Genomic DNA, 27,902 nt, shown 5'->3' on the forward strand with positions numbered 1-27,902 from the left:
AACAGCACAAGTCACATTGAATCTGATCTTTCATGTGTGGATTCCATCAGGAGTCGGACTCAGGCCACATTTAAAAAGCAATTTGAACAGCCAAACAAAATAATTGTACCTGACCGGAAAATCTGAATTGAGCATTTAAGGTTGCAAGTGCGAGCGTGGCCTTAGTTTTGCTGTCCGAGGAGTGTTTTTTTGTGCAAATGCATGATGCTTTTTTTTCATTTGCATTCAACTCAGGATCAGAGGCATCACCTTTTATTTACAAGGCAAGGTCCCTTTTTTTTAATGCTCTCCTGTGCCACAATAAAAAGGATTATCCAGATCAGAAAACATGCGGCAATCAGCACATTGACATTGGAAAAATGGAAACGATGTAATCGATGCAGATAAACATTAAATTCAAACTGGTTCACTATTATCTTTTAAGACATGTTGTCTTTTCTTTAATTCAGATTTTTAGTTGTATCCTGATTAATTCAATCAAAGCAATAATTGTACTTTGCAGCACAATTCAGTCAATGTCCTTTCTATTCACTTTCCATTGTGATGAATTTACAGCAATGTCATTAAGCTAAGAAGAGAATGAATGATATTGGTAATTTGGCTTAAGTTCAAGACAAAATTTGGGAAACAAGTGCAGCCATAAAATAAAATAATCATCCTCATGTCAAGTCAGCAAAAGTAGTTTCTATTGGACCTAGCTCCCTTAACACAGAAACACACACACACACACACACACACACACACACACACACACACACACACAGTCAGAAGCTTTGTATCAGCACAGTTAATGTCTGCCTGTCATCATGACACTACTGCACTACTTATAATATCTTTCCATTGTTGCTGCTCTTCCCCCTGCTTTATCCCCCCCCACCCCCATCCCCCTCTCTCACCTCCCTCTTGTTGAGAACTCAGTGTCAGCTGAGTCACGCTCTTGTGATTGATGCCCCATCCAGACCTCAATCTTTATGCCATTACGCACCAATTGCGGACGAGTAATTTGGGCCGCAGTCTGAGGACAATTGGCTAAAGGCGCTGACACAGGATTACAAAGCACACCGCTGTCCTCCGCATCCCTTCACACACACACACACACACACATCCATACTAACCACGAACCAGTCAGCCATCAACTATGACAATTTGAAGAATGTCGCCCCTGTGAGCTCTGTCCTCTTCTCAGCCCCAGCATGCATTGCTCTGTCATAAGTGGCCTTCTCCGCTAACAAAGGGGGCATTTTTTTCCCCAAGACATGAAGGATGAAAGAGATGAAGAGAAGCTATTGACGCACTGTATCAGCTTGATTATGTGAGCTGTAACCACAGACAAATCATGGACGCCTGCAGGAGGGTCAGTTGATAGGTCGAGGTGACCACTGTCCTGCGCTGTCATGGAAGATTTACCATTACTATTACTGTTCTGTAATATATTGTATAGTAAGTATAATTTAATAATACTTTACCATAGCCGTCAAATTGATGTTTTGTTCTGTTGCATTTATGCTGTTTGCCAGGTTTTTTTTTAAGTCGGGGGTTAACCCTAACCCTAACAATAACCATAATCAAGCATTCACTTGTGTTGAAACTAAGTGAAGGAGAAAACAGTGTATAAGATTACAAGTCAGGTCGGGTTTAGAACTTCTTCAAATAATGGGTGAGTTCTATCGCATGTACTTTATAATAATGTGTGGTTTAAATACAATGTATAAACTAACAATACAATGAAGAATGTAACCTTGGACATGGATTAAACAAAATTAAACATGTTTTTGTTCGTATGTTTCTCTGTTCTAATGCATGGTGATGATTATTATCAATATAAATCAATTAGCTGACTTTCATTTTGAAGGCTGTAATCAAAAAGGCCTTAAGTGGAAGTGTAATACAAATCATCAATAATACTTACAAAATACTTTAAGATACTAATAGATTGGAAACAATTTAAGCAAATATGCCATGTAGTCTTTTTTGGTGGTTTTAATTAACTGTAAGTTTAGGTTCAGGACACGTATTTGAATGTGCCACTGTCTATTTACATAGTTTCCTTTGGTTCCATAATCAAACACAAAGGTTTATTTTGAGGCCTTTTTCTGCCTTTATTTAGAGATAGGACAGTGGATAGAGTCAGATACAGTACAGGCAGAGAGAGAGCGGGGAATGACGTGCAGGGAATAGATGAAAATTATTTGTGTTTTGTTTGAAAAAAAAAAAAGTGCAATGATGTTTTCAATCAAACTAATATCTGTTACACCTTTTCATACATTTGTCTTAAGGAGGAACCAAAAGGCTTGGGGAGCGACGAACATGGTAAGAATTAATTGTTGAGTATTGCAACATTGCTGTTGCCGTTTAGTTTTGTGTGTTTTTTTTCTTTTAAAGCGATAGAATGAACGTTTTGTCCTTTAGGTTTACATAAGAAATGTACTCATGATCCTCCACAATTTTGATGCAATCAAAGTCCCCAGCACACACAACACAAATCACTGTTCGTACCACCGCCTGACAGTAAAACTAACCCCATTATAGTCCCTGTTACCATCTGTTTTACAGCAGAATAGATAAAGAAAAAAAAGTTCAGACATTAGAGTTGTAAACAAGCTGCCTAATTAAACTATGATTGTAAAGAACCAAAGATGATTATGACAAACACATCTATTAGTATTCATAACCTATTTATCAAAGTGACATGAATTGGCCACACAGGACTTTAGTGCGTCTAACAACGACTCCCTCATGATGCATTAATAGTCTTTAATTCATGCTGGTGTCAGGAGAGCCAACGTGTTTATGTGAAGTTTTATGACCTCCTCTTATAAACTGTCCATTAATGAATAGAGATTGGGTATTGACAAACTATAAAAAAAAATATATATATAATATCTAGGTGATTGTTATGTATGTGGGCAGATGAAACTGCTGCATGTGGGTCAATTCTAATGATCAGTCTGGCTCAGTTTTATTTTGGTGATTATTCAAGTATACCACCTGTCCTGAAGAACCTTGAAGCTGGAGTCAAGGTGTTAATAAGATTACAGCTACAAGTCTTCACAAGGAGACCACAGCATAAGGTATAACATGTAGCGAATATTTAATCCCAATTAACTCACTTGGATCCTCTCTTTTCCCATTGTGGCATATTAAAGGTAAACAAAGAATGGCTGTATGGATGGATGGATGGATTTAGGGAAGGATGAAAGGAATGGATGAAGGGATGGATGGACAAGGGACAGACAGGTGGATGGATGAAGGGACAGACAGGTGGATGGATGGATGGAGGAAGGCATGGTCTGACAGACAGAAGGATGGATGGAGGAATTGAGAGATGGATTGAGGGAAAGACAAGTGGATGGATGAAGTGAGGAGGTGGAAAAATGAAAGGATGGATAGATGGATGAATGCACGGTTGGACAGCCAGAAGGACGGATGGAGGGAGGCAGGATGGGATTGAGGGAAGGAGGGAAGGATGGATGGATACTTGAATATGATAAATGTTCAACAAAAATACAAGGTTAATATTGACATAATTTACAGGGAGGCATCTGTATTGATGTATGAATATATACCATGTAATATACAAACAACTGAAAGGTTATATTATTTTTTAATCAAATATTCCCTTCTCTAGCCTAGAGAAAAAATCCTGTCAGTTTACTTGAGGAGATTTTTACATTGTACAGGAATAGAGATGAAACTAATTTCTGTCAGTTTCATGAATGATGTCATATGCAGGTATGACCAGCTACCATTCATTTTATCATAGGTCCCTACATTATTACTGCACAAAGGCCAGATAAAATAGTATCTGACTGTTCTGTACAGCTTTTATCACAGCTCAAAGTGCTCATATTTGCTGAAGCCATTCCACAGTGAGAAAATAGAACTTTAATGACTCTTAATAAGCTCAACCTCTGCATGTGAAATGCTGCCTGCTATCAAAGATCCAATTCCCCACATTCAGTGGATGTTATATTTGATAGCTGTCTTTACAGTTCTGTTTTTTTTTAAGGTGTGGGGGATTCATTCAGAGTCTGTAATGTATTCATGTGACTCTATTAGCTTTATTTCACATCTGAGGTTGAAGGCAGTGCCCTCGGAGCATATATGCTGTTTGAACCTCTTCCTGCTCCAGCATTGAATGAAAGAAAAGTGAGTCCATTTATGGACCATTTATTTGGACTTAATAGTTGGATGGTTATTGGATTTTAATTTCAGAACCTAATCATATAAGCCTTTTTGAGCTATCAATCACACAACAGCACCATTGTGTCCCACTGTGTGATTTCACATTGATGGGCACCGTGTGTAAACATACAACGGGAGCTTCACACACACTCATGTACACACACATCAACACACAACCTCCCCTTGACTGTTCAGGGGCCAAATGACATTGCCCAAATCCATATATCAGATGGTCCTTCATACTGCCAGTTGAAGACAGGAGATTTGAGCCCCTATTAAGCCTCACATACAATGTGTAATGCACAGAGGCGGAGCGGTCGCTCTGCTCTGAATCTACAATCTGAGATAGTAACAGAGACAGAATTGGGGGAAGAGGGCGGCAGTGTGAAATGTCGGAGCCGGCAAGGCTGAGCACAGCGTTGTGTGTGAATGACTGTGTGTCTGCATGTAAACATCATCCTGTCTTTTCACACTTAATGTCTTCATACGCTTTCACAACAGTGTGATGCAATATGAATTCAAACACTGAGACATCGGTTTTGTGAACAATTACAGTATGAGGATATTACTATGGATTCAGTTTTTTCAGTAAAAAGGCGCTATGAGAGCAGAGCTTAGTTGCCATGCTTTTGCGGAACAACAACCTGTAAAGGGATAAACATTGCAGATAAGGTGTAATAATGGCATTCTGCTTTGAACTGGCAGATAGTTTACATAACTCAAGTCATTTTAATTTAATTGTAAACATTGGCTTTACCGCCAGTTTCTTTTCCTATATTTAATGCTGTTTGAGGTCTACTTTAAGACTCCATTAGGACTGTAAAGAAAAAAAAACTTTTTGAAATATAATCAAATATCATTTAACATCTGCAGTACTTTACCACCAGCACGCAGCACAGTATGTACTCGTTAAAAAGAGTGACTCAGATTACTTTCGTGTAACACTTCTTGCAACAAGTGATGTGGCATTTATGGCCTCTTCCCAAACTGAACTCTATCTCAGAAAATGTGGCTACACTGCAGTCACTGTTCTTAAAGTTCACTGTAATGAGGCTTAAGGATGTGCAGTTATTCTAATGGCCATGAAAGATAATACAGAATTATGACTAAAAAGTACATTCAAATGCCAGACTCATTTTCTGTCATTTCATGACAATGATGTGCACACGTCAGGCCATTTTCCCATCACTCCTTTCTGTTTTACATTAATGTTTTATTCATAATGTCAAAAATGCGTCAGTAAATGTCCTTTATGACTATCAACACCATTTCCTATGACACATAGAGTCATAAATTGGCCTGTTTAAGTCATCACTTTTCTTTTCAACTCATTGACATTCTCCATGAAATTATGCGAGTGGTTTTAATTAATAACCTTCCAGCTCTGAGTGTTTCTCATTGTCTTTAATAAAGCCAATGAGGCACTGCAGTAGAGGAATTTGGATATCAATCTGGAATAATCATTAATGAAAATCTGATGAGATGTCATACCGAGGCAATTTGTACAAACTCTTCCAAGAAGAAGATCTGTTAAATTCGGTTTTTATACCGTCATTTTAAATGTTAATTTCTGTCCTGGTAAGCTCAAGGCATCTCTACAAAGGCAGTTATAGGGGAGGACAATCGCTGCTAGGCTGCTAGGATCCTACAAAGACAAACCATTCATGTCCTTTAAAATATGAAGGAAGGGCAAACTGGACTGCATGCTTATGCTGAAATTAAGTCCAGCCCTGAATAATGATCGATCTTGTTTATCTGGAATTTAAAGATCCATAAGTTGCCATGCAGGTAAAGCACAGGTTCTTCCTCTTGACATTGGGTTTGGACAGTTCAATAATATTCAGATGGAGAACATGCTAAGCAATGAAACAGATTCACAGTTAAACTTAGAACCAGTGTCAATTTAATATGTTTATATTTGCAAACTTATTTTTTCAAAAGCCTAGGGAAGTAGATTGCCAGTTTGTTGTTTACTTAACAGTAAATGTCAATTTATTTTTAAGTATGTTAAGTATTGGTGCTCCGAAGATTTGGTTATGAAAGTTACTTTTGATTTTCTCTGAGCTTGGTTGTTGGAAAGGTGTCCATTTTCCAACAAAGATTGGAGAAGGGTGAATGCACATTGATCATTGATACCCCTCTGTCTGCCATGCTGCCATCTTATCAGTCACAGGTAACCTTGCCTTATAGCATTAGCCTACTTGCTTAATAGTGTATTTTACTTTAAATAGGACCTATCTTTTAACTTATTTATTGTACTGACAAATAATTGTTATTATGTTTCCCTCACCTCCCATAAGAGAAGTCGTATGTATTTTAATTGTACCTTGGTACAGAGACAATTAATTTCATTCTGATTCTGATTTTAACAAAAGCAACATGCTGATTTAAAAAAGACTCAAACCAGTGATTTAGGCCATGAACTTGTTAGGAAAATATTTACTTAATAAAGGACAGTAAGAAAAAAAATAAGGTCCAGAGTCAATTTTCTTTTTCAACTTTCATTTTCAACCAGTGAAGTCGCCCCCTGCTGACCATTAAAAGAATGCAGGTTTAAGGCGCTTAAATTCTGGTTTCATCTTTGAAACCAAAAGGAACCTTTGACTATTTCTACAACAGCCTCTCTATTGAAAATGTGAAGAAATAAAGTCTTGTAGGAGGGACAAACAAGATGCCGAACTGCTGCAATAATAAAAAAAAACATCTACACAAAATAAAACAGGATTATGGATACTGCGGTGGAGGAGTTAAAAAATCAGTGGCAAAGTAAAATACCTGACAAGAATATAAAGATCACATGCAACCAGCATAAAACCTCAAATACCTGCACTTTTTTCAAACACACAACATTTAATGATTCTCTATGAAGATAGAGGATCCATTAGTAATTGTACTCACTTCTCTAAACCGGGTCCTGGAAGCTTCCACAAACAGTGAAGTCCTCCACAGTCGGCCTCAGGGTCAACCTTATTAGCTAGCTCCCTCTCTGTGTTTAACACAACACATACAGTCAGCCGCTTTGTTCCACTGTTCTCCTCAAACACTTTGGAATATTTATGAGTTGAGAATGAGATCTCAGCTGTGGCCGCAGGGGTTGTTTCAAACAGCGGAGAGTCTTAGTGGGTATCACTGCAGGTAGAAGTGACAGCTCAAAGATCCACCATGAGTGCTTAAGTCAGACCCAGCATGATGCACCTGTTAGCTGCAGTTCCATGGCTGTGTTTGATTTAGCTTACTTTGTACGCTGGTTGGCTGGGTGCATTAAATCTTCATCGTTGTTCTTAAGCTAGAGGACTTTAACTGTTAATAACGATCATATATCCCTTAGTATCAAATTAATAGGTAAATATAATTTTGAGACCTGATTAGCAGCCTATTTGATATGCACACCTTTCTATTTATTATCAGTAATTGGAAAGACACATTTTGTATAACTTGTAATACACTATCTGCATTCAAAAAATCTGATAGGCCTTGTTATAATTTAAGTCCAGGAAGTAACCTTATCCTTACCATTTTATAAATAACATGTAAAAACCCTCCTCACATCTATGGCAGATCTCCAAGAGAGAAACAAGTGCTCAAACTGAATTTTAACAAATGATCTGCAAGTTCAATTTGGTAGATTATTTTGAGACAGCATTCATTTATTTGATATTTTATAAGGGTTTAACAGTTTCACGTCCCTTCAGTATATTTATGCTGAGTCTGATACATTGTGCTCGGAGTAAGAGCAGCATTTATCCATGCCCCCTTACCTTTTTTTCTTTGCATTCAGCACTTAACTCCACAGAAGTGTCAGGCAAACTTGATTGGTAGATGGTCATTTGACTTGAGCTTGTGTAGCACTTTTCTAGTCTTCAGTTCTGACTACTTAAAGCGCTTTTACCGCAGGTCACGACTACCAATCCACATCTATTAACACAAAAATGGCACAGGCTGCTATGTACAGTGACCATGAGTATTAGCTAAACCCATTCATACACATTTATATGCCGCAGCTGTAGTAATATTGGATTGAAGTGTCTTGCCCAATTAAGGACACATCGGACATGTGGCTGCAGGAGCCAGGAATCGAACCCCCAACTTTCCATTTGAGAGTTTTACCGTTTCTACCACTGACCCACAGCTGCCCCATAGATGTGACCCCTCCCCTCAAAGCCAAAGCTACAAGCCTCAGATGATTCTTTTTTTCTGTTCTCATCTCCATAGTCTTTGATTCCTTTAGGTTGGTAAACCGAAGTCATAGCTTAAAAGCTCTTATCAGGAACAAGACAAATTCAAACTCTCTTGAATCTCTTATGACACCTTTCTACATGTCTTTTCGATGTGTCTGTCTGCTTGTCTGATGGTTTCTTTTCCACATTGTTCAATGAAATAACACAAATTACAAACAGGTTGGATGATTTAACAGTTTTAATCATAACTTTTGTACAATAGATTTTACATTTTCACAAGCTAAGAAGTTAATGATGCCGGATATCTGAGGGACTGTGCATCTCCAAAAATCCATTTTTGGTATTTTTAAACAACACATGGGATGGAGATGGTCAGCAGACATTATATAACATCTTTTACTTTTGGCCTATATAGATCCTTTTCAGCAAGACGTGAACCCCACTTTGAGGCTCTTCAAAGTAAATAGAAGTTCTGAACTGCCTTGGTACGCTTAATCTCATATTCCAGAGCCAAAAAAGATATGACGTCAGGATCATGTATACAATTATTTAATGCTCTGTAAAACAATAAATCTGTGAAATTTAATCAATACCAGGTAGATACTTGTTACATTTCTATTCTGTTTAACTGCAAATGTCCAACCCTCTTCTTGTCAAACACAATAAAAAAGCCTTTAATGGTACCGTACTGTTTCTTTACTTCCCAATCACCATGCAATGACCATTTTCTTCTTTGCCCAACTTTAATTTATTGTCCCCAAAATTATTTCAGCAATAAAGCCAAAATCCTATTGGTAACTGCACTGGGCAGTCTTAGCGAAGTTGAACACTTTAAAATGATCAACAGTATATCATTCATTTCAACTCATCCAAAAAGCAAAAATTGGTAAAAATATAAAAATATGCTCCAATCTTATAGCCAAAAACAAAATATTATATTTTAGCAATGTCATTAATGGGGCTATTTAACTACAGTGGGAGTGTTACTTTGATATCCTCTTTCTCAGATGCAATAATATTCCATAATCATGTACATACAAGGAGAAATATACACAATATAAAAAACAATGATGTTGCTTATTCAATGTACTCTAAGTTGTATCTGAATGTCAAAATAGCTCACAATGCTCTGGAATAGAATATCTTCAGACATTTATTTGTCCAATTTATAGTTTCAGCCAAGTACATACAATGCATATACCATGTTTATGCTCAGTAAATAACATTTAGGTCCTACTATACATTAATCATGTTTGAGAAGCTACATAAAACCCAAGCAGCGTGTTGTAAATGCTCCTGTCAGTGTCCAAATGGCTAAAGTAACTCTGCTGAACATGCCACAGTGATGTATGTAAACGTCTTGATCATGTGTTGTATGGAAGTCTGTAGAAATACAAAGCCTGTATTCACTGGTGGGAGATTTGAGAACCGTATATCTCTATTTGAAAAGCTAAAGAAAATGGATGCATCAAATTGCATTTAACATGTACTATACTAAAACAATGTTGTGGCCTATTGTTTTCCCTGCAATCCTTGGGAGCAGACATGTAAAATTTGATGATTTACATACACTACAAAAGTCACATGTCACATACTGTCCAGAGTTGGTTGGTTACTTGATCAATTGCTAAACCCCTCCTCCAAATGATGAGTGTTCAACCGAAATTTAACTCAAGTGTTAGTTGGTCAACGGGACAGCTAATGTATTTATCCCAGCTCAAAGGGTGGTTTCCATTTTTTTCATTTCCAAAATATGTCGGAGGATTGCAATAAATGGGCTGAACGGTATTAGCTCATAGCTGTTAACGTTAGCATACTCAGCTAAACTTAGTTTTGTAAGTAAGTACTTTTGCTTTGTTAGCTAATACCAAACGATAACAATGTAATAGTTTGCGGGCGAAAGTCACAAGACAGAACTTTGAAAATACTATCAGTGTAATCGATTTAATTACACGCAAACAAGACTAAGTTGTCAAGAATCACTATAGTGTACAGCTTAAACTTGACTGTTGATGCAAGTGGCAGCCATGTTGGATTTTAGCTTGGACTACTGAAGTTCCTCCGAGTTTCAGAACTGGAATTCCAACTATAGGGGGCAACTCTGAATTTCAGTCTTTTGAGATCAAATGGACACATCATTAAACATGGTCTGAATCAGTAGGAGATGCTATTTGACATAACGTAGCCATGAAATACGTAACAAAAGTCCTTATTCTGACATATCATACTCACTGGATGGATGTGCTGCAGGAGAGGAATTAATTAAATGAAATCTCTTTTAATGAGTAGCCTGTAAACCATACAAACTCTATATTTCTATAAACAAATATTGATACATGACTTCATAAGCTGGAGTTGAAACCAGGAATTTTTTTTTACAGTTAAATACTGTAAAAAATGGTACAAATGTTTTGTCTTTTGTCTTTTAAAAGCCAATGTTTAAAACATTATCAATTTGGGGGCGGCAGTAGCTCAGTCCATAGGGACTTCGGTTGGGAACCGAAGGGTCGCCGGTTTAAGTCCCGGTGCAGATCAAATCTAGAAGTTGGTCTGGTAGCTGGAGAGGTGCCAGGGCCCTTCCTGAGCACTGCTGAGGTGCCCTTGAGCAAGGCACTGAACCCCCAACTTCTCTGGTGTGCTCTCTGCTTAGCAGCTTGCAGCAGCCCTCTCTGACATCTCTCCACCTCGGGCCTATGTGTGTGAGAAGCATGTCCTTATAAACAACAGACAACAACATAAACCTGAATTTCCCTCAGGGATTAATAAAGGATATCAAGATAAAAAAAAAATCTATTTCAATCCTGACTGTCTCTGGTCATAATGACAGCTTGACAGCAGTTTGGGGTGGAGGGGGGCTTAGCAAATGTCAATTTTTAGCGCTCACACTCTTGCAAAACATGTGTTGACAGTTTCACGACTGAGGCAATAGATGGTAACACTGAACTGACAGAAAATGAAGGTTGGGAGCAATGGAGGTGTAAGTAACAACAGTTAGCTTGTTTTTCTTTCATCTGCTCTTGTTTTTTTGGATACAGTGCAGCAAAGTACATCAAAACAAAAAAGAAGACCACAAACAAATCCTTCAGGTGACACTTAAGCAGCGTTCCAAAGAGAATCATAGAACATGGCTTTGATGTCTTAACAATTACAAGTATGTACAATCACTAATGAGTGGATTTCCACAGCAGCATGTGAGCTAATTTTCCGTGATCTCTGAGTATCACTCTGTTTGCAATAACAAGGTGTAAAAAAAAGGGATGCTAAAAGCCTGGTGCTGTGTGTTTTAGTCTGAATGTGTGAATATGTGCAGTGTGTGAGTGGGCCTTTGCTTGTGTGCTTTTGCCGGTGGTGGCAATGTGTGTTCAGTAAAGACAGTTTGGGCGCACATGTTCTTACTTCTCTGATGTTATGGGTCATTGGTGTTCACCCTTGAAAAAAGCAAGGCTTTCAAGTGACTCTTTTTGTAATTTACTGTATATATCCACAACCTTTCATAAAAATGTAAAACACCAGATTACATCATTATCAAAACATACACGAACCACGAAGAAGACTGAATAACACCAAAAAGGCTGCCCAAGTGATAAAATGTAGCCGTTACTGAACTGACTGTGACTTTTAAGCAAATGATCCCACCTTTAGCCTCAACACACAAACAGACATGGGTGGAAACTCTGAAAATCTATGCTCAATTACATTTTGTGTGTACCTTTTCAAGAGCCACCAGCTGTGTTTTTTTTGGAATGTAGTCCTTTCCCCATTTCTGCCTGACACATAAGCTTTAAATCCATGTTTTTTTCCCCCACCAAAGCCACAGGGGACACACAGCCAAACTGAGTTAACACGTACAGAAGATCACTGTTTAAGCACAAAGCTGCATTGCAAAGAAAAAAAAAACATAAAACAACAAAGCTTCTCAAAAATCCATAAAAAAAACAAAAACAAAGTAGGAATCAAAAGAGAGAAAGAATCCAGAAAGAATAAAAGTACAACAGGTATTACCGAAAAGTAAGGATATAATTTCTTCTTTTGCTTTTTCTTTTATACAAATGTGTGTCTGTCAGTCCATTTGAGCTTGTTGCTGTGATGCAGCGAGGCTACAAGACGCCCAGCGAGGATAGCGCATGCATGCTGCAGTACCACAGCCAGAGCAGGAGGGGCAGCAGAGAGGCCAGGCCTGCAGGCCGTCTGGAGACAGCAGAGTCCCTCAGAATGGCATTGGATGTGCTTGGACCATCTATCTGAGGGTCCTGGGAGAGAGGGATAAGAGGGAAAGATTTGTTAAAGTCAAAAAAGTCTCAAAGAGCTACATAAGACCTATTCCAGTTTGTATCTATTATCAGTGTTTGTAAGAATCAAAATGAGGTAGAATTGGTTTTAACCCAGATTCTTGAAGGAAATATTGTAGAAACTGTGGAAAACAACACAAATGTTTTGTAGCTGAAGAAAAGATTTCCTTTCAAGCTATGTGAACAATGACCTGCTGAGAATGTTAACTTAATCCTCGGCTTAATTGGCAACATTACAACTATTTTGCAGCTTTCTTATTCTTTGATTTGTTCTATCAAATAGCACATTGAAGCCAGGCAGTTCTACCATTCCAAACTTTGATATTCATTAATTTCTACCAGCATAATTAATGTTTGGTGTTAAAAAAGGGAAGCCAGCTTTTGCATACTGATTTCTGTCATTTTAATTTTGTTCAAAAATCACGATGAATAGGAAGCTTAGCATTCATAGACAAGTGAGTCAGGATTAAAGATAAGTCTATTAGAATTAATCATCACATTGACCGGCAGCTGTGCTGCAGATTATTCACCACAGTGACTCTAAGAAACACTTTTTTCTTATTAGAAATACACATCAATCTATCCATATGTATGGGTTTGATAAGTAATTCTGTGTGATCTGACCTTAAAGCATATAAAGCTAAGTACGTATTCATTATCCAAATAAGATTAACCACAAATCATCTTGGAAACATTGTATATTCAGAGACAAAAAGTCGTATCACTCATTTGCCTGATCTGAAAGTCCGATTGTGGGATAAGGAAGATGACTGACATGTCTCGGCTGTGGCAGGAACCTCTTGATCATATCCACAGCAGATTTTTGGATTTTTTTTTACTTATTACAGATCACAAAAGCAATTGTATTCTTTCACCCTGTGTATTTGATTGCCACTTGTTTTACCCAGTGGGACATTAAATTGCCTTAAGGATGCAGTTTTATTCATGTATAAAAAATGTGGAACCCTTAAGGCCAAAATACTTTCTAATTCAATGCTATCACCTATAAAAACTTCTATATAGGCATCTTTTTTTTGTATTTGTCTGTGTACAGTTGCATGTGCCATCATGCGTAAATGTTTATACAGAGCTTCACGAGTCTTTGGCTTGCTAATATAGCTGCTAGCTAACGGCTGGGTCATTTCCTCCAGACATGTCCCTGCCTCTATTAAATGTCAGTCCAGTGCATATCATGGCCTTATTATTGTACAATGACATTTGCTGTGAACTTTAAAAGCCAGTAGATAAGCAACAATCCTATTCCAGCCTCAAAGGAACTACAAAGACCTGGAGTTTAAAAAGGAGGCAGGGAGGATTGCTCTGGCAATCACTCTCTGTTGGAGGTCAGAGACTTTAAACAGTAAGTTTGGATAACAGTTTGTGATTATTTGGTAATTTGGGAAATTGCCTTGTGGTAATAAATAAAGCTGTTTTCTGAGATAGTTGAGAGAGTTTAAGAAGTCATCACACCAAAAACATTCTAATGAGTTTTACATGCAGTGATATTGCATTCACTGCGGAATTTGTAGTCCTGAGTGAATACATAGAGTCGTCCAGTCATTGCAAGCCTATAATATTAATCTATGTATTTTTTGTATTCTTTTAGAGGTCCAGAAAAAAAACATTGGCTGTCATTATTAAAGACAACAAATTCAATTTGCTATGTTATAGAGAAATACAAACTGTGAAATAAAGCTTTCTAAACATATATTTTGCCAGAAAATTCCAGCACATAATTCCCTCCATAATCTGGTGTATGAGACACACTTGTAATACCTTTTTCTCTTTTTAAAGTAGGCTGCACACTATATACAGTCGTGATCAATATAGTAAAATAAAATGCTAAGACGTGCTTTCATGACTGCAAGCGCAGCCACCACATCACCAATTGCACGCAGCATGATGTAGAATTACATGTGGAGTTCCACAAGGCTCCATCCTGGGACCTTTTCTGTGAAACACCTACATGCTCCCACTGACTCAGATGACTTAAAACATTTATATAACTTATCATAACTACGCAGATGACAAACAGCTCTACATTACAATATCACCAGGAGACAATGGCCATATACAACCACTAGGTAAATGCATTTAAAAAATAATTCAGCAGCTGTGCCATAATTTTCTTCAATTACAAAAAGAAGTAGGGGCCAAGGAGTAGCGATTACAAGTCAGCATGCAGCTTAAAAAAATCACTGACAAAGTCCTACATGAGGGTGTCATTATGGACTCTTATCTGAATTTTAAGAACCAGATAAAGACAATTACCAATAACCATGCCTGCTATCACCTGAAGAGCATATCATGAATTTACTGACTTAGGTCCCAACAGAACCTGGAAAATCATTTCCATGCATATATCGTCAATAGACTCCAAAGCTGTAACAGTGTCTTTACAGGTCTTCCTAAAAAATATTAAACAGACAACTGCAGCTTATTCAGAAGGCTGCTGCTAAAGTCCTCACTGTGACCGAGAAGGTAGATCACAACACTCTAATTCTAAGTTCTTTACACTGGCTTTCGGTATGTCAATGAATAGATTTAAAAATACTATTGCTGGTGTATAAAGCACCAAATGGTTGAGGGCTAAAATACATTAGGGACCTTCTGATATGGTACGAAGCATCCAGACCAATTACAATAGGTTTGCGTTCTCTCCCCAGAGTCAGAACCACACATGGAGAAGAAGCATTCAGTTTTTATGCTTCATACAGTATATCTGTAACAAACTCTCTGAAATGTGCAGCACTTTGAATTGACTTGTTGCTGAAATGTGCTACATAAAAAACTTGCCTTGCCTTGTGTGTAAGCCTTATTCTTAGTAGTAATTTATTCTTAGACAGTAATTTTGACTTAAGGAAGTTGCTGGTTGACTAAAATATTGTTGGACATCTTTGTAACTCCTCCAGTCCTGCTTGCCATTAAAAGGAATGAGGTTTAAGATGGTTCTGTTTTGGCTTCACTTTTGAAACCTTGGGACTTTGTCTACTTTAACACCCAATCTTTGCATACATTCAACAGGTTTTTTTTCCAGTGCAAATACTTTATATTTTATGAAAGGTTCTATTTTTTTACAACAACAACAGATATAGATTTTTTGATCCTGAGGACAGCTTTACACTGAAAACCTCTGAGGAGAAAGTCTTGAGGAAAGAAGTAAAATCAACCAACTATTGCTGCCAATGTGGTAAGACTGCAAACCTGTTCTTTGAAACTAATTCTGCTTTTATTTTAACCTTGAGGTAGTTATGATTATTTTACCCTGTCCTGCTGGAAGTCATGCAGCAGCTTCTAGACGACCAAATGTAATTGGAAGTAAAATATCCCTGGATATTTGTTATTCATTTCTGAAAATATTTGAACTATGTGAAAACTTACCACACAAAGAACCCCATCAACAGTTGAGTTTGACTTTAATTTCTGAGCCTGCAACAGAGAGATAAAAAGAACATCATCAAAATTAAAGTTTGCAGAGAAAAATACTTGTCAATAAGCATACAAATAGTATTTGAGGTTTATATTTAGAAGTTGAAATGTTACCTCACAATGCAACAGAATTTTTAGACCCATTTTAGTTTTATACACAGACTGAAGTTAAAGTTGACAGAGAATCTGCAGTAATTCATTTGCTGTGATCAACAATCGATGAAACAATCTGTAATCTCATTACACTGAAAATATTCTGTCAATACTTTGAAACAACAGACATCAGTGTTCAAACACTGTGACTACACTTCTAATAACCATCACATTCAATTGCTACGTTTATGAAAGCTTTGTGCTCATCTGATCAGATGGAAAAAAAAAAGCAGATAAAAGCAGATTGGAAGCTCAAGCCAAATTGGAAACACTACAATAACCTTGGAGTGTTTACCCTGAGAGCCTGTAAAACTTTTAAAGCTTCTGATATTTTCACCAACAGGAGGGGAAGAGTGCGACTGAGCACAGAGGGACAGTCAAACCCGGACTGTGATTTCATCTCACATTTATCATTCAGTGGTTGTTGCCCGTTCAAACACACTGTCTTTAATTCTGTTGCTCTCTAACACACACATAAATAAAAAACAAACAGATTTTCCATGACTGTAAGTATAGGTTAAATGCTGTTCTGTAATGACAGCAATTATTAGTTCTTCCACGTTTGGTAATTATTTTGGCTATCCACTGGCCCAGGAACATGACTTTTGTTTTTTGGAAAATACCATTTAAGAGTTTACTCTTGAATTGAAGAAAATTAACTGATCTGATGCTAAAGTAATTTATCTAAAAACTTTTCTAACATGATTCTAACATTGAGTTCTTCATATATTCCTTATTGTGTATTCCCACAAGCAACACTACTCCCTTTTCTATAGGCTACATAAGGCAAATCGCAGGTGTTGAGGTACAGAATTCAAGCTTTATCACCAAACAAAGACATAGCAATAGATTTGTAAGACCATGTTTCTTTGTGAGGAGGTTAGGTAGGTAAACACTTGGTTTAAGGGGCACTATGTAGGATTTTTGGGAAATCTGGAGATCGCGGTTCCCAAACCTCTTAAAAACCACCCCTTCCCTTCCTGGAATGTAGGAGGACTGTCAAAGGTTGCAGAAATTGCCAAGAGAAATCAAAAGAGTTGAGAGTTCATTTTGAATTGTCCAGTTCGGGCTACCGTAGAACACAGAACAAAGTTGAAGCTTGCTTGAAGAGGAAGGAAAAATGATAAAAAGCCAATAAAATAAGAATCCACTCTACATTGAACAATGGGACGGAAAAAGATTGATCTCTTTAAAGTAAGGTAAAGTTAAAGCTTTGTAAATTTCAGAGACTTATCTATCTAAGTCATTTTCTCAAGAGCTTATTAAAAAGCCATGACTATAACCATGACCGTATTACTCATATTCAGATTATTGTACGTGCCTGCAATATATTACACATTATGAACAGAGAAGACAAATACATGTGACATTTATTCAGTGACGCATTCCCTTGGTTCTCTGTGTTCCTGATGCTCAGGTACATTTTTAAACGTGCGTGAAGTGATATTTGCTCATGTTGATTGCGAACCCACCACGGTGAATTGATTTTTTTGTAAGTTAAGCATTTAAATGCAAGATTAATATTTAGTGCATTTAAGGCAAAGGATACATTTTTATCTGTTTGTATGACCATAATCTCTCTATTCAGGATGAAAGATGTAAGTGAATGTTACTTATGATACAGTTTTAGCTTCTGGGTCTTTCAGTGTGTATGTGGGTTTGCACTTTGGCAGAATAACAAATGGCTCCAGGATGTACTGTGAATTCCTACCTGAGCTATACAGCATGTTGCATACACAGTTATATATAAAGTAAGAAGCAGTTTGTTATTACAGCTTTTCTTCTGCACTTAATGGAAAGAAAAAGTCAGGATCAGATGGAATGATGACTATAAATCATATTACAGGTCTACATAAAGACCTAAGAACAAACAAACCAAGAAAAAAATAAAAAGTGGCTGTGTAAAGCCATTGTTACAAATACGATGATTAAACACATCTTACATCAGTTTGGATTGCACAATGAGGTCCCATCTGTGTTTACAGTCGTTGAAGACGTATTAAAAGTTTGTTACCCCCATCTCACATAGAAACACCAAGAGATTCTAATGATAACAAACTTTTACAGCTTGTTGTTTTGTAGCGTGAAATCCTGAGGGCAGGACAACAACAAAACATTCATAATTTTTATTACAAAAAGTGACTTTAGAAAAGTAGAATACATTTAAAAGTTGGTCTCCATCTGCCAAAGCATTTGTTTGGACTGTTTTGTCTCTAATATCTGGCCCTTTAAGAAGCTTTAAGCTGACACTGTGAGTTTCTGTCTGGCTAATATCAGTGAAATAATGTGCCATCCAAATCAGGGTCATGGAACTGCCAAACATGTACCGCTAGTTAATATCAGAGCTGTTTTACTTTGATTTTTTTATTTATTTATTTTTTCAAAAGAGAAGCACAAAACTAGATGTCTAAATGTACGTGATTCTTAAGTGACACACAAATTCAAGACTTAACAGACACACAGAACAGCAGCTCTGTGGTGTTACATCTGGAACACAGAGACAAAAAAAAACACCATCTCATGTAGCCCCATTGTGTTAGTGTAAGCAGGGAGGTTTTCAGAACATTGTAGACCAGCACATGTAAAGAAGTCCTTAAACCTGGGCGTGCCTCTTCTCAGAGTTTTGCTTTAATCCGGCCGTGAATTTGATTTTGATTCAATACAACCAACAGCAGTAATCTGACCGAGTTTCCCTACTTACATCTAGCACTGCATAGACATATACATGCTTTTGTTTTTATCTGACCAAGGTGTTTACTAGGTATTGGGGCCAATTTTGAATTGATGCAGTATGTTAGAACTCTGTAAATAAAGCCCAAACTATTTGCATGGTTAGATATAATTGTTTTGATCCTGTATTCTTTGTAGTAAAGTTAACTGAATCTTTATATCAGACCACAACAACACTGTGCTGGCAATTAAACACATGAGACCAATAAAAACATTTGAATGCCCTATAAGTATTATTTGAAATTAAATAACTGCCTGAGAAAGATCTTGTAGACGTTGCCCGTGTTACAATTGCCCGGTTGAAGCTGAACAGTGTGCGGACCTTTTTCCTTCTTTCTGCAGTTAGTGCTGTTCTTTCACTGCACCTGTATGCATTTTGCCTGGATGTGCACACACTAGTTTTCTCTAATATTTGAAAACAGCAACGCTTAGTACAAATTCAAAAAGATCTGGATGTCAACTTATTCAAATACATATTCCTGCCTTGTGTCTGCCTGTTCTGTGTTTGCCTAATACCTGCCTTTTCTAAAAGTCACATTAGCATTGTGGTAGATTTCCATATTTGTCCAGGGCATGTACTACTCGCTTTAGAGTCAACTGCATTTCAAAGAACAGGCTCAAGTCGCCCTTAGCGCTCACAAACTCTGTATATATATGTATGTTTGCCTCTCTGTTTTGGCATGTGTGTGTATATGTTGTATTGTCTGTGTTGGGTATGCTGTGGGCCCTGCTTTGTCTGTTGTGTGATATAAAGGTAGTGCAGTCATTCTGGTGTTTTAATCTCCTTTGAAACCTCAAGGGGGGGGAATATGTAGAAAGATTACTCTCCCTGGCTGTAATGTTACCTTAACAAAAAGGCAAAACAGAGAAAATCTAAGCAAGGCTAGGGGTGCTTTTTTATACTCCTGTTTAGCTTGATTAAAATGAACCAACCATTATTAAATTAAATTAAATCTAGTGTGAAAGCTGCCAGTCTAACCCTGGTGAGGCCTACAACTGAACAAGGCCTAAAGGCTATAAAAGGTGGGTCCAAGTACAATTTTGTTTAAACTCCCGCATGATTCCTTTTCAGGTGAGAAACAAAAACACTGCTCGTGTAATCTGAAAAAAAAAGCATTGGGGTAACCAAATTCAGTGGGATCCATCGTTAGGGGACCATATTCATTTGCCCATATCATAACCTTTCCAATACTAAATTGAGATATGCAAGGTTAAACCATTTAGACAATCACCAATAACCTCTCCATCCCCGGAGCTTTTCAGATAGCGTGGCTGAAAAGAGCAAGAACTGCAGTCTTAAGAGCAGGTATTTGTGACAAAATGATCAACCGGATCTTTTCTAATTCAGTTTAATGATTACAGGAGGGGGGGCCTTCCTTGTATTGTCTGTAGTGCATAAAGGACAAGTTTGAACTTCAAGCTGAGGAGCTTTCCACCTTCCATTTTTTCTCTCTAGGAGGCTGTCATTCTTTTCCCTTTTAATAGATGTAAATGCACCACGGTAAGTGTTGTTGAGCTGTCATTTTCTGGAAGTGGAGAGGTTTTGAGTCACCGGTTAATGGGTACCTTTTTTTAGTTTTGCACATATATGTGTGTGTGAACAAGACTGAGATCAATGGAGAGAGTGGGGGTGGGGGGGAGATGGACACACACACACGCACACACACTAGAAAAGTGGTTTAACACAACTCTCTCATTAACTTGTACTTGACATGCTATCAGAACAGTGCCAACAGCACACACGCACCAGTACACCAGCACAGCTCATTATCAGTGCAGACTCTGTGTGTGAGTTTGGTTGTGTGTGTCCGTAAGTGAGTGCAGCATCTATGTGTATTTGTGTGCGCAAAAGTGAATGTGTACGCATCTATCCACAATATCTGGCTGTGGGAAGTAAACTTGCAGGACGGTGCAACTACATGTTTGTATATGTGTGTGTGTGTGTGTGTGTGTGTGTGTGTGTGTGTGTGTGTGTGTTTGTTGGGCAATCCAATTAAATCTTTGTTTTTCCTAAACCAGTCTTGGATAGAGGCACAAGCTGTGATCCAAATCTAATCAAAGGGGTTACCCGGGCCACTAATTACTTCGACTTGGCTTTAATCTTTAGGTTTCATTCAGGTGCCCAATTAATTTTTTCTCAACTGACCTCAACTTCAACTTTAAAGCTAATTAAAAATCAGCATTTTAAGACAGGGATAAACTGACAATATGTAATGTGAAACAGGTTGTCAAAGTGATAAACCCACTGGTAATTACTTTCACCACAATTCTATACTTCCCCATTTTAGCATCTTTGAGTTGATTTTTGTTAAGTTAGGCGATATGAAGAGGCTGTGCTGCATAAAAGACCTAATGCTGGAGACAAAAGTGATGCCTTCAGAAGCTTAAGAGAAATCCATTACCTTTAGCAGATGGAGACCAAAACAAAGAAAGAAAGAAATTAGTAATATCTGTTTTGTTCTGTGAGGAAACACAAAGTGATGGTTTATCTATCAGTATTTTGGGATAAGGGCCTTAAAGCCTTCAGAGAAACAATATTCTACACAGCATTTTCAAAAACAATAACAAAAACATAAACAATGATATTGGTAGACTGTTATTGCTAGCAAAGGCTGGTTTCAGTTTGAAATTGCTTGAGGATTTTCTGTCAATAAGGGTAAAGAATAACTTCAGTGAATCGATGATGCTCCATCAGGTTGCAGTGTTACTATATTTGAAATGGTTATCTGAGTCCCTGTCATCACTTCAGGTAATGACAGTATTATCCCCATTTCCTCTCTGACCCAGGGGGGAGCCCATCCTCTGTGTTCAGGATTGCTGCTTTTGATTCGCTGTTTCATCAGCCTGATATCTGTTGTTCCTGTAAAGCAGGAGGGGCTGCTCCAACTGAGGAATACAGTTTGAGAGTTTTCTTGGGCAAAGCGGTAAAAAAGAAAAACACATACTATATAGGTACATATAAATCCAGATCAGGTGATGACACTGTACCAAAAGTAAGAAATGTACCAAGAGTGGTATACTGAATAATACATGGATTGGTTTGAAAGGATTTGATATTCAAAACAGGTCATTTCAGAAAACTATTTTGGAAAAATGTCATCAAAAGTTGTCAAGGTTGAAGCACTGATAGCCTCGCGGTTATGTAGCACACCCCATGTACAGAGGGTAGTCCTCAATGCAGCAGCCGTGGGTTCGAATCCCACCTCGGCCCCTTGCTGCATGTCATCCCCCATTCTCTCCTCCCAACATTTCCTGTCTCTCTTCAGCTGTTCTGCAAAAAGGCCCAAAATATAACTTCAAAAAAGTTGTCATGGTTGATGTAGAAAATGTTGTGATTTTTGACCATCAATAAGAAATAATTTGCTCAAAATGTGCCTCACACAGGCTTGCTATAATTTCTTCTAATACACTTGGCATACAAATAAAGTTCCTGCTTGCATATGTCCCGCCACACATGACCAGATACCAAACTAATATTGACTTTAAGGACTGTTTTGGTCTCCACCAACACATTTAAAAAGTGGAGCATTAAGCTTCTTAACATTTTTCATTCACCGCCTTCTTCACTAAGGCTTGTCTAATGTGTGTTGTAAACTTATTTTGTGTCTATAACGCATGGCATCTACTGGCAAATACCTACACTTGATAGTATTTCAGTGTTTTAACTTGATGTATTTGATATGATAACAAACACAGATAAACAACTGGACTCGCTTGGGAGTAAAAAGAAATGCAAAAACAGCAAAAAAGGAGCACACTCGACAGTAAACACAATTCCAGGTGCACGACCGCAACAAGACTAGAAAGAGACCGAAAAGTCGGCTGAACACTGATGAAGGCCTAGTGCTGAATCGGGTCCATTGTTGTGTTGCTTTTCTTACCCGGATAAAGGAAACTAAAAGGACATTTGTGTGCTGACTTTTCTGTCTCTTTCTAGTTAAAAGAAATGCAACATGAGGAGGGAAAGGCAGTGAGGTATGCAACTGGAACAGACAAACAGTAAGATAGTTATACATGAACAGGCGCTGTGCATACTGAGACTGATGGACAAGTACACAAAGAAGGAGAGATCAGCAGGTCAGCCTTGGCAACTTCAAGAAACTTCAAGTACAAGTACATTCTTTCTACACCTGAAAAAAACAGTTTTTGTGTGTGTGTGTGTGTGTGTGTGTGTGTGTGTGTGTGTGTATTACCTGTAGGTTGCCACAGAAGTGGTAGATGCCAGGGTCTGTGTTGATGTGGTTGTCGATGGTGTTGGGGTTGCGTTCACGTTTCCTCTGGTAAGGCGTGGTGGTGGAGGTGGTGGTCTGGACAGGGGACATTGGCTGCCACACTCCAACATCTGTTCCATTCCCAAAGGCCTGGATGGCATTACCTAAAAAAGGAAAATAAAAAAAACTACTTAGCTTTGAACCAAAGGGGGGATTAGTGGTAGACATATAAGCCCAACAAGGACTGTCTGTTATGTGAATGTCACAGAGGTGAAATGGGGGGGAATGAACTGATCCCACCTCTGTGTCGCCTTTGAAGGTAGTAACGTTAGAGGGGTGAGACGGGATTGACGGAGCCAGCATAGTAGAGCAGCGCTGTGTGTTTGTGCATGTCCAAGTGAGAGTCTATGTGGAGCTTTTGTTTGACTTAGGTATACTAGTTGCAGTAGTTGTGTTTTTTTACATGGCATGAGTGACATTAAGCAAATAGGTGACATTATACATGTAAGTTTAAACTGGTCGTTGTTGACCTTTGGTCTCAAATGGAAGTTGAAGCCAGGCCTCAGCTGCAAAGTCTTGACCCATTCACTGACTCCAGCAATCCCCCCAAATGTTCTGCACTCTATCATTCCCCATACATCTGCTTTTATTCTTATATTGCATGCAATGCTGACTCAACATTGCTGTCTGGCTATAAATTCCATTATTTAGTGCCAGGTTGTTGTAAGCTAATGCACCATCAACCTATACAATCCTATTTTAGCACTGACGTTCTCCTTTCAGAATATAAAAAAAACATGTATCCTGACTACGATGTAAATTATATTGGGCAATATTTTAATCATCATAAAGGTTCCAAACACATCTCTTAATGCCCCTAAGTTTGTGTATGTGCTGAGCTGGCGAACATCACTTTGCGGCACCAGAAATACGATGTAATTCACAGCAGGTCACTTTAGGATCCAGTTGGATCTTATCATGAATCACAAAGCTTGTTAGTCCCCATGTTCAAATAAAGCTTTACACTGCACCAGTCTAAAACCACAATTAAAGGTGAGTTAGAAGGTACTTAAGTTTTGTTATTACTTCCCTCCATTATAAATTCACCACACAGTCAAAAAACCTGAGTGCTGATGTGGCTATTTACCATTAGGGTCCATTAGTGGCCCTATTAATAGCCTTCTATGGCTTTGATGTAAAAGACACGCACACATATACTGTATATATACTCTCACATATACACACACATCAGAGGAAAGCTGAGTTGCACAGAGATGCTGTTTGAATGTAATGATGTTCTTCCCTATAACAGTGAATTATGACCCGGATACTGTGGTAAAGGAGGGGAGAGCTGATCTGCATAACAGCTCTTTAACCCCACTCTAATATTCATACACTTGCAAAGACATAGAGATAGCCTATAATGACCAGCAAATCCTTATCATGCTGCATCAGATCCTTGTTTTTATTTTGTATTTTGACAAATCAACATGAAAAAAACCCTGACAACACAAGGGATTAAACATGTTAAGAATTGAAAATGAATCACCCTGCTGATGCTTTACATATATCTATGTTTGAAAATGGCAACAAATTGCCTTTTTTTCGTACTCATCATTCATCGTTTTTAATATCAACATTTTGCCTGATTTGAGCTCTTTGAATAAACAGACAAGTCCTACTTCTGGATCATACGCTTCCATTTGAAGGTGTGTCCTTTAAAATGATTTCAGCTAAATCATTGCAGCAGCACTGAAGAGAAGACAAAAACTGTATGTATGTGGGACAAGCTGTGGCTCTGGTATAAACAAACATGGCGTCAAATCAACCAAACAATCCCCTATCTTATTTCCTAGAAGTATTTAATTGTTTCAGTCTTCAAGCAGAGATTTTATGTATAACTCAAGCTGTTGACGCATACAGGCATTATTATCTAAGGTGCAACAATCAGCACAAAATATTTTCTGTCAATATCCTGCAGCCTTGATTTGTGCAACTTTCCTCATTAATGTGCATGTGCATATATAACATTTGTCAATGTATGTGAACAGGTTTTTGTGTTGCTGGCATCATTGTGCCGAGACAGCAGACAGCAGACAGCAGAAGGCTGATGAGCATATTGTAAGTGTTGATGCACACTGTCTGCTGACCTCAGGCCTAATTACACTCAGCACAGTGGCTGTGTGTGAAAAGAAAATGTGATTGCACCCTAAAGTAGGCCTCAGGGTTAAATAAAATATGACAAATTGTGTAAAGTTCTATTAGAAGTCTGTCACAGACATTCACACATTTATTATTGCTCTGTTAATCGCAGTCATTTTTTTTCTTTATCTCTCTTTTCAAGGTAGTGAAGGCTTATGGCGAGTTTTCAGTAGGTTAGTACAGAAACATTTATACAACACAACATCGTCTAGGTTTGCTTGAAGACGTTCAACATTTTTCATGAACAAATCCTTGCATTGCAGCCAGTCTGATCAACATTTGGCAGACTGCAGAGCGAATCTTTGAGCATAGTGTGTGGATAATAAACCTAAAGGCTTGAATCTTTTCATCTTGACTCCAAAAAACAACCAAAACATTCTAAACATTTACAAGCACAGCAGACACAATTATCAACCAACCAACTGTGATACTTTCATCTGCACATCTAACCACTTTATCCCCTCCAATGGGTTGGAAGTCCGCGTAGGCTTCACTCTGAATGGGGCCTCTGTCAAGCCTGTGTCAAACCGCGTCTTAGCTGTCTCCGACCCTTACTTAAACAAGAGTTTGACCATTATAAGCACCTTAGATTTGAGTCATACTACTTTCGCAGGTTTACTATTTTTCTTCATTTACATTGTTTAAACATAATTTGCAAGTATTCTCCCTCCTGATACCTCATTAGAACCTCACAGTGGACGTCTTTGCTTCTTCAAGCTACTTTAGCATGACAAGTGCCTCCATTGTTTAATGACCTGTTAGATAGGTCAGGCTCGACTCTTCCAGACTCAGTGCCAGGGTTTCTTTGATGGACACCAACCACTGGTGGTGCTCCATTGCTGCTGCTGCTGCTGCTGCTGCTGCTGCTGATTACCTGGCTTCCTCCCCCTGCAAGAAGCACTTGAAGTATATCTAAGACTTGATTTGTTGTATTATGTTCAACTATGAAAATTCAGTGATTTATTCTAAACTATCTCTTCATACAGATTTTTGAACAATTTTCAATCTTTTTATCTAACCAGTCCTTTGTGTGGGGCAAACAAGCGACTTTGAGCCACAAATGCTTGTTTTTGGAATGGAATTTGGATCCCTCATTTCTGATGCGTCAGTGTTTTAACGCTGATAAGTCTTCATGACACAGTTTCATGTGAAATTGTTAACTTGAGTTGGAAACGTTACGTTTGTACCAATAAGTGACTAACCCAAATACACTTGATTTGCACCAGGATTTTATACTCGTAACTCTTTGAAATCACTCACTAATCTTTGTTTTTGGTCCGAAAACCCCATTACTGCTTAAAGGCCTGGTGAATTCTATCAATCTGAGAAGAAATACTCAATGTCATTTTCTAAAATTAGCCTCACAATGGCTTTATGATGTCATAAGTAATGGTTTATGTCAAACAAGCCACGCAACGATGGTAAATTGATGGCTCGGAAACAAACAATGCAGCCAACTCAATGTTCCTCTGGGGGTTGCTGAAATGAACGGCATGACTACACAGAAATCACGTTAGGTAAGAGTCACCCCATCAGACTGTGTCGTCCCCATAACCACCACCGTCCTCGTTCATGCACGGCCTGCTCTGACCTCCACCTCAGCGACAAGGAAGTGTGGACAACAGGAATGGGAGGAATACAAAGGAGAAATCCTGTCTGCACATTATCCGATCTGCTCTTTTGTAAAGAGTCTCGACATAGCACTTGTTGTGAATTGGCGCTATACAAAGTTTGGTATAATGCATATCTAAAGTGGAATAACTTGCACAAAATTATTCCAAGAAACTGAATCCCTCCATTAAATAGGAATCTGTATAATTCATAGGTGAGTAGAGTTTAGGAGAAAGTAAACCTCTTTCCGGTCTTTATGGATTTATGGATGTTTTTTGTTGCTGAAAAAAGCCTTTAATGTGAGAACGTCCTTTCTACAACTTTACAATTATAAAAATTGTAAAGTTGTAGAAATGTTGCTTGTTAAAAAATGCTTATAAAAGTGTTTGGTTGGGCCAGTGTAGACGGTCGACATGCATGAGTAAGAACAATACCACCTCAGCCTCATTCTCAGCCAGAAATAACCCTGGTTACAGAGCCTGATACGTTGAACACTTGAGGAGCCTGATGTTCTAAACATTTATGGATGAATTTGGTAGACTTTGTCGATAAAATGCTTGACATCATGCACCTGAATATTGAAGGCTTTTAACGCCTTACTGCACAATAAGACCTCTTGGATCAGCTGCATTAGGTCTGCTAACTGTGCCTGAGTCAAGGTTGCGGTCAAAGGGTGATCGTGAGCTTTTTGCTGTAATTGCATCTCAGCTCTGGAACAGACTGCCTCCTTGTATTCAGTCAGCTAATACTGTTTCTGATTTTAAATCCTGAAGCAGCCTTAACACTCATTTTTACTGACTTGCCTTTTTAGATGATGGATCATTTTATCAGAGCCCTGTTGTGCATGTTTTAACTTTATTGTTTTATTGATATTACCTACATTTGTGATTGGCTCTTTTAACTTGGTTCTGTTT

At 38.1% G+C, this 27,902-nt stretch overlaps 1 protein-coding gene across 2 annotated transcripts in view; it reads right to left on the minus strand.

The window, feature by feature from the left end:
- Positions 1–8,583: 8,583 nt before the first annotated feature.
- gfra1a (gdnf family receptor alpha 1a) overlaps positions 8,584–27,902 on the minus strand; it is a 100,230-nt gene continuing 80,911 nt past the window's right edge. For both annotated transcript variants that reach the window (XM_020639219.3, XM_020639220.3), the window contains 3 exons: positions 23,158–23,339; positions 16,034–16,081; positions 8,584–12,613 (listed from right to left, as the gene is read on the minus strand). In XM_020639219.3, coding sequence (XP_020494875.2) covers positions 12,461–12,613; positions 16,034–16,081; positions 23,158–23,339 — 383 coding nt within the window. In that variant the 3' untranslated portion in view covers positions 8,584–12,460. The remainder of the gene's footprint in view (positions 12,614–16,033; positions 16,082–23,157; positions 23,340–27,902) is intronic.

Source organism: Labrus bergylta, chromosome 10, assembly GCF_963930695.1.
Source record: "Labrus bergylta chromosome 10, fLabBer1.1, whole genome shotgun sequence".
Classification (NCBI taxonomy): Eukaryota; Metazoa; Chordata; class Actinopteri; order Labriformes; family Labridae; genus Labrus; species Labrus bergylta.